Genomic DNA, 8,094 nt, shown 5'->3' on the forward strand with positions numbered 1-8,094 from the left:
TTTATGTAACTAATGGGATTATTCAAATGAGATTATTATTATTTTTTTTTATTTTACACAGCATAAACTTAATTCTAGACTAGCTTCATTAATAAAGCAGGCCTCAATTACGAAAATGATATACAGAGATATAAATTTATTGTGAACACAACTCTGGATATTTTAGCAATGCATAGATACAAAACAACAATATACTGATGTTGAAATTATGGTTAAGGTAAATTTTCTCATTGACAGTATATTTGTCAAGTTTGGTTAGTTCGTATTTAGACAGACTATTTGTATTCCAATGGACACAAACTGTGCACCACTTCTTGTACGAGGTCGAATTTACACAATCTAGTTAAGACAAAGAAGTGTTGCTATGTGTTCCAACAACATGTACCTGCCAGGTAAATTGGAGAACTCTTGAGTTTAAATTTCTCGTTATCTTCATTTGAACTAACCCTGATGGATTCAGCTTCATATCTTGATATGTTTCCCCAAATAAAATTGATTATTAATTTACCCACTGTTAAGCTATATGATGAGCGAGATGATTTCAATTGGAAATTATCAGTTTCCCGTATCTTTCAAGTAACATTCCCTCGGCTCCATCTCAGGGTGTATACATGTCTCAAATTAAGATACGGTGGACCATGTAGGTCATGTGACAAAAAAAGTGTTTTTGGAAAACATGAACAGATAATTACCAAATATTACTTCAAAGCAAATTATGCGAGACAACACCCCTAATTACGTCTCTTATATAGATCACAAGATTAGATAATTATTACTTGAAAGGTATTAACAATATATTAGAGGATGATGGGTTCCGCACTCATTTCGCACGCCTGGTAACACCGCTGAGACGTTGCTGATTCATGTTAAGGTCAGTTTTCTATTTTTTTAATGATCTGCACCTCGTGCGTCTAGCAACATTCTGTTGTGACGCTCCTATTTACTGTATGCACCTTCAATCAAGTCTGATTAATTCAGCTGGATTGCTGTGGGTATTTCGTAGCATCCGAGTAAATATATTGTTGATTGCAGTGACGTAATTTCTGTCCAGTTTACAGTTCCTATTCTGGAGCTTCACTTGGTTACAGTTAGCTGGCGAATGATAATAAATAAACATAAATGCGTATAATATACCGATGTTCAAAGACCAAAATCTTGAATCCTAGTCAAATCAAGGCAAATAGAGACAGGCTGAGAAACGTTTTTTTTCTAATTCCCACAAAAGTATTCCACGTTTCGTGTATTTACCTGTTATTACATGATATAGCCATTATTGAACCGGCGTTTAGGCTATACAATACAATACCTCAGAGCCCCGGCTATTAGACGACATCTGAGCTGTGCTTGAGGTCAATCCACGAGCAAACAACTAAGACGACCAAATTAGGTGAACACTTTCCCGTTTATAATCGGATCGTTTGAACAACAAACCTCGGGAACAAATCCACCATGATTTTTCACTTTAAGAAATCAATCTGAAAAATCGCCTACGAATATATTTTAGTCGGCAAAAAAGCGATTTATTTTTCGAATGTGCAACTACACGTATTTTACAAACTATTGGGATACTATAATTGTAATTGCTCGACCGGGGATGTTCTCTGTGAATAATGGGAACAACGTCCACATGTTCACACTGCTATCACGCATTGATGGGGAGGGCGTCACCCGTATATCCTAAATATGTCATCGACTGGGTCAAGGCTTTGTTGTCAATGTATTGACTCGTTTTTGAGGTATTATCGCGTCGCCATGAATGGGTCAGGCAACTAGTTGCCCGCCACACCAGTTCCAAATGTACCCTTCCACGAGTCAACATATCAGGCGCAGTCGAACAGATCAAAACGTTTCTGTCATTGACCTAAATTAAGGAAGATAGAATTAAAACTGTGGGAATTATTTTTACTTTTCTACTAATTTTTTTTTCATGATGATGTTGCTGTAAAAAAACGTTTGCTTCCCAAACCAACGAACTGGATTTCACGATGACGTGAATTTGATATTTAGACATTTATAAATATTTATAAAACATTTATTCTGAACATTTTTGCGTTGCATTCAAATCCAATGAAGATGCTTTCATTGGCATTTTGGTAACGCCAATTGCCCATGAGTGAAAGGAAAGGTTAAAGGTTAATTTACTGCAATGGAATTCTGAATGGGGGGGGGGGGGTATTTTTCTGCGTGTGACCGGTCAAGTTGTTTTCAATCGCCTGACGAAAAAAAGGAAATTTTTTATATAAAGCAAATTTATGTACATGTCATGTACATGTCATTTCCCCTCTTGACACTTATTCATTTTCATAAAGATTCAGCATATCAATAAATATTTTTTGTAATTATTATTACTAAGCTATCATATGAAATACGCACGTGTGTAATTTGATTTTGATTAATTAAAATATTCGACGTATGCATCCAAATAATGAATCAACATTAATGTTTATGTATTACTCAATTCCGTATACACCAATACACATAACAAGTTATATCTTTTCCAAATCATACATTTATACATTCTTTAGAATTTGACAGCATGTTGAATTTCATAGCTGAACTACTCTGCTATTTGATATGCTTAGCAACATATCCTGTAAGCCCTATGCAGTAGAGTCTATGCATGGTCAACATTTGTTTGTCATAAATTATTTGTTGGCACGTTGTGATTCTGAGTAGAGAGGCATATTATTGTTACATTAGAACATCTGGTCGATATCGGGTTCTTAACCATGCTTTTATTAGCAAACGTGTATCAACATTCACATTCCTGTTTGATCGGTGACATTAAATGGATATCTACTCTTGATATGAACGATACATACAGTAGCTACAAATAAGTACATAGATACGTATACGCATTTTGTTGAAAATACTCATATTCATACTGGCATTATTCGTCGATATACACACATGTAAATAGTAGAATCATCTATTTCATAGAGCATTATTATATAAGTTAGCAAAAGTTTGGTCAATCTAAGTGAGTGATTAAGACCTTGCAGAAACAAAAAAAAAACAATCTTATATACATTTTTTCAAATTGTGATTTCCTAAAAGAAATAACAATAGATAAGTCTATTCACCTAATTTCCAAGCAATCACCCATTGTTATGTAAATATGTCAACTGGGATTATCCAATGACAAGCAAGTTCCACAGTAGGTATACTAACTATACAATTGCATAACAACCAATTACACAGATCCACTCCTTGCACAAAGCAATCTGTGTTTTCATTAAGTATGATGATGCATTATGCAGCATCTGTGTTTACAAAATGAATTGAAAAAAAACTAAGTTCTTCTTCGCTACCTTAAGGAAGTAAAAGGGAAGGGTTTTAATCTGAGGCACTAAGGAGAAAGGTTATGTGGAAGTGTCCGGCATTCCACACGTGTTATTATATTTATTTGTCACTGATCCATTCCTGGTCCACTATTTCTGTCTAATATAACACTAAGAATGGGACAGCCATATTACAGTTTATACAATCGCGTCACGGATAACCATATTACTCTAATCTGTTTTTTATCGCTTTCTTTCTTCTCACTTCTCTTGAATTCCACGACGGCAGGCCAAAATCCAAGTACTCTGATATTCAAATATTTATTCTCAGTAAATGTCGCGTTAATATATTTCTTTCGCGTGTAAATTGTTTGTTTTTACACCCTTGGGAGTGTGACAGCTATCCGCCCTGGAAACGCAAGGGATATAAATAATGTACAGCTTCAAGGCACAACAGTGTTTTTGTTGTCAAGGCAAGCAGTTCAACTTCCGATGCAGCACTCGTTGAATCATTGTTAATTTAAGAACATTCACATTTGATTGTTACCATATCTGGCACTACACCAAACATTATGCTTTTTTCGTCTATAAAGTAGATCATCGAAATTGGGGACATTTCTGAACCAGTACAGCATCGTCCTGCGTGTCCTCGTGGGTTAGCCCTTTCAACGAAATAGCTGTGGGCATTTTGAAGATTGTAAACATTGGGACACTCCCCTGCGCAGTAGTAAGCGGAATAGGTCTTGGGTGCGATTATCCAATCCCAGGTGAGTTCCACAAAGTCAACAACTAGTGGATATCGGCAACACCGTTCCTCTTCCGATTTCTCATCACAGTTTAGTTCTGGTGATCTTTTATGTCTCAAGTTGTGTTGACGAGTGCGTAGTTCCAGATAGGGCATCTATGTAAATGCAAAAAAAAAATATGATGAAGAAACTAAAATTGTGTAAAAGAGCAACAAATAATATCATTAATATGGTATTGATTCTTGTTGATGTTAATTTCTGGTACGATTAACCAAACCCGAGCCAAACTGTATCCATGATGTTGGATTATGGGAACAACGTTCCTTTGCTATATAATTACAAATACGCATAACATAGTTATATCAAATAATTTGTCGTTTAGTTGTGATGTCCAGCTGCTAATTTCCTCGGGTGATATCATGTGTTGTCTGAGTGGCCAATAAACGTTGCACAAGTGTTCCACCTGTGTGAACAAGTGAATGACTGACTGATTAGCTAATGTACTCACGCGTTGATGGTCTTCGGAACCCCAATCGGAACTTGTGACAACCACTGAGTTGCCTTCATGGTCCGTTGCATCAATATCTAATCCCCAGTTGCTTTCATGGTCATGAAACCACCCGAACACGACACGTTGGATGTCAAACTGTTCCCAGTGACCCTTTCTGGAACTTAGTTCTATTTTTCTGCTACAAGCAATTTTGTTGTAGTGGTGTTTCCCTGGTGGTCCAAGCTCATAAATGTGTAACCAGGTTGCGGTGGTCTGTACTGCTTCTTGCTGTCTAATATAAACATGTAAACGAGCTTCTATTATCTGTGCATCTCGCACTTGAGGGGAGAATTCGAAGAAAGAATAGCCGTGCGATGTGTGTTCTGGTTTCATGAACTTATTTGGATCTGCAAGAAAAGAAGAAAATAACTTCACGTATTAATTTTGAGGTGTTAGGCAACAAATGTGGTACATTCATTTAATTTTTGTTTTAGACTATTATATTTTATAATTCATCGCCGAACCATTGTACTTGTACAAATATGTTGGTAATGAGAATACGTATGAAGCGAAATAAATTCATATTTATGGCTGAGAATTAATAATACTCATTGCTTTGGGTAAAAAAAGATGGTTACAATTTGGACGTGTTTTATTATGCTACCATCCAATGATGATTATTGATTGCTTTATAGCATTATGACTATATAGAACTATAAATATTATGGCAAATGAAAGATTTTTCAATTAAATACAAGATATTTTTAAGATACCAGTGTTGTACATGGTCTCAATGATTATTTTATGGGAAATTATGTTATATTTTTTGCTTAAAAAAAAAAATTGTCATTCATAGAGTTGATATTTTAAAGCTAATAGTGTTATACCCGTCTTATGCCACTCGCTATGATTGTTGTCTGTTCTGTTTCTCAAACAAACACACTACACTTTTGTTGAACGTACTGCACTATGGCATCAATCTAGTTACTGGCACGTCTTTTGTTGTTTCCATCAACAAACATTCTATTGGTGCCCCGTGACTCTGTATAGTCTGTTCTGTTTAGACATGCCAATCATTAGAACGTGTACGATAAACCAGCCACCTGTCACATTAACTAGGCGAGATTGTGCTCTAAATAAAAACAGAAAACAAGCCCAAACTTCGGTGTAATATTTTTGACCCATGAAACTATTAACTCAATGTACAGCTTTATTGTCACATTTTCCCTTAATAAAAAAGAAGGTTTAAATTAGAATTAGCTGTTAAGTGAGAACATTATTTCTTTTCAGTATCACTTTTATAGCGCGATCCGGAATTTGTCGAATGGTATCGGTCGTAATAGCTTAATAATTTATTTTTAGATGCTTGACATTTACGTGATTTTATTACATCCAGATGTTAGTAATGTATGTCACTATAAATCATCATAGCCTTCAGTAACTCATCTTTAACCTGGCCCTGTGGCACGTGGGTTTGGCGTGCGTTTGGTTATTTGACTAGTAATCTAGCACCTCTGCCACACTTGTAACTGTATCAGTTTACAGCAAGCGAATTCTTAACACTTGAGAAGTTTAATTCAGTGTTTGTTAACACATTGATCATGTTGGTGACTATTTCTTTGACTTCTCTTACAATACGACCTGCTTACATGAGACTATTGGCGTCGTTCTGCCAATCTCTCTCGGAGCTGCGGGATTGTTCTTTTCATTGGCATGACTTCTAAAGCATGAGATTACCCACTTTAATCTGATTATATGAGAACCGTACACTCAATGATAACATTTTAACTGCACTTTGACATATCATATACCGTTTTAATAGGTTCTGCAAAACCCACTACTCTTATGTGGGCGTGACTATATATATACTTTAACGCAGCGTGGAATATAATATGAATTTGTCACCGTAATAGTGAATCGTGTATCTAAAAGTGAGAATTGTTACAAAACTTATATAAACATTTGAAATAAAGACGTGGTAATTATTCTATGACTAGTGCATTTCAACAGTAGTTAGTTGAATACGTTGATACTCAACAACGAGGCACGCATCAGGAATTACATCGTGATTTTCAACACACAGGAGCATTCTCCCAATGTCGCAATTCATTTGTTTGGCTGTGCATTGGAGTGGTTGCAGCTCTTGTTGAGCGAGGTGTAAGAAGCGATTAAAATTCACTCAGCCTTATCTGAAATATACTATTGGGAACCTGTGTACGGGATGTGAGGGTTATCTGTTACGACTTCATCTGCCAGTATCCCCGGGATTACCTTGACACTTGCTCACAAGGTTGCATATTTTGGTAATAGATATAATAACACATGCCTTTCTAATCAATCGTCGATGTCTATTTGGAATTTAATACAATGATTGAATGTTAAGCGGAGTTTGATATATTATAGTATTCTTTTGAGTATGAGTCCATTCCCTTCACAAGCTAATTTTCGGTAAATATATGAATAGTTTACTCACTTTTGGAAGCAAATATTATTATCTTCTCTGTTCTTGTTGTCTTTTTGTCTTCATAGTGCATTGGAGAGTCATGCTGGAGCTCTTGGAATCCATTATGGGCAATTAGACGCTTCAACAAATGCTCTGGAATATCAGCAAGAGGTTTGGTTATGTTAGGTGGTTTGTCCATGCCTAGCTTTTCCAGAATTTTAGCTTTGATTATTTCTAATCGCGCTCTCTTCTCGTGTTCCCAAAGTTGGCAGCGTTTACTTGACTTTGTGCTATTGTGGGTGCTGTTTCCAAATGTTTCGTTTAGTGACAACTCTGTCGGTGATGCTTCTTCTATGGTACGGTCATGTTTGTGATGCTCCGTTGATTCGAAATACTCATGCTTCGGCTGTTTTCCGTCATATATTTCTGCCGCATTGTTACTCTCCGTCATATGAATCAAATACACGGCAGCAATAACGACGAGTGCAACAGCGCTTCTCATTTCGATTGGGTATTGAGAAGTACAAGAAGTATGTAATAAGAAGCTATCTGAGCTCAGAGTGATTTGGTCGTGGATGGTCAGTACGCAAAAGTAGCACTCAATAACTTTGCTGTCTTTTATACTCGTTCCGTCGGATAATGTGTCTTGCTGGGAACTGACAGCAGTCAGCTGACGAGAGGACAACGATTGGCTGTCCATTATTCTTTCATTCAACCACTCCCCCTTGTTGAGTTACTGTTTAGCGTGTCTCAGATAATAAATCATGCGTTGAATTACTTCATTGAAGACCCGCACTGCATGATATAGGTGCATACTCTGACTAAATTAAGCCTGTGGAACTTGCGGTTTCCATGGCAACACAGCGTTGGAACGTTAAAGGCCAAAATAGGGTTTGTAACCATGATGATGATCTACTTGTTCCCTGGATAATCTCAATCATATCAAGTATGCCCGGCATTCCAAGCAGATTAAGCTAAATTGCGTAATTGGAAGTATAATCAAATAGTTGTGTGACAGATGAGTTACAACTGAGCTGTCAAAGAATACTTTGACAGCGATATATATATATATATGTATGTGTGTACTCACAAATAAATGCCGGTCAATATCCCGTTGATAATATCTCTTTAACA

At 36.4% G+C, this 8,094-nt stretch overlaps 1 protein-coding gene across 1 annotated transcript; it reads right to left on the minus strand.

Annotated features, from left to right (window-relative positions):
- Positions 1–2,715: 2,715 nt before the first annotated feature.
- Positions 2,716–7,660, minus strand: LOC100366911 (growth/differentiation factor 8-like). The gene is made up of 3 exons (XM_085501913.1): positions 6,991–7,660; positions 4,536–4,924; positions 2,716–4,182 (listed from the first exon to the last, which is right to left on the minus strand). Exons 1-3 carry the CDS (start codon positions 7,658–7,660, stop codon positions 3,802–3,804), a joined length of 1,440 nt encoding a protein of 479 aa, XP_085358039.1. The 3' UTR covers positions 2,716–3,801.
- Positions 7,661–8,094: the final 434 nt, after the last annotated feature.

Source organism: Saccoglossus kowalevskii, chromosome 7 (assembly GCF_978046115.1).
Source record: "Saccoglossus kowalevskii chromosome 7, keSacKowa6.1, whole genome shotgun sequence".
Lineage (NCBI taxonomy): Eukaryota > Metazoa > Hemichordata > Enteropneusta > Harrimaniidae > Saccoglossus > Saccoglossus kowalevskii.

What these genes read in the sequence shown, in the direction of transcription:
- LOC100366911 (XM_085501913.1), bottom strand. Translation starts at nt 7,660, where the DNA reads ATGGACAGCCAATCGTTGTCCTCTCGTCAGCTGACTGCTGTCAGTTCC. An exon ending in AATAATATTTGCTTCCAAAA is followed by an intron (nt 4,925 to 6,990) that starts GTGAGTAAACTA and finishes CTTTTCTTGCAG; the next exon opens with ATCCAAATAAGTTCATGAAA. An exon ending in GTTCCGAAGACCATCAACGC is followed by an intron (nt 4,183 to 4,535) that starts GTGAGTACATTA and finishes GCATTTACATAG; the next exon opens with ATGCCCTATCTGGAACTACG.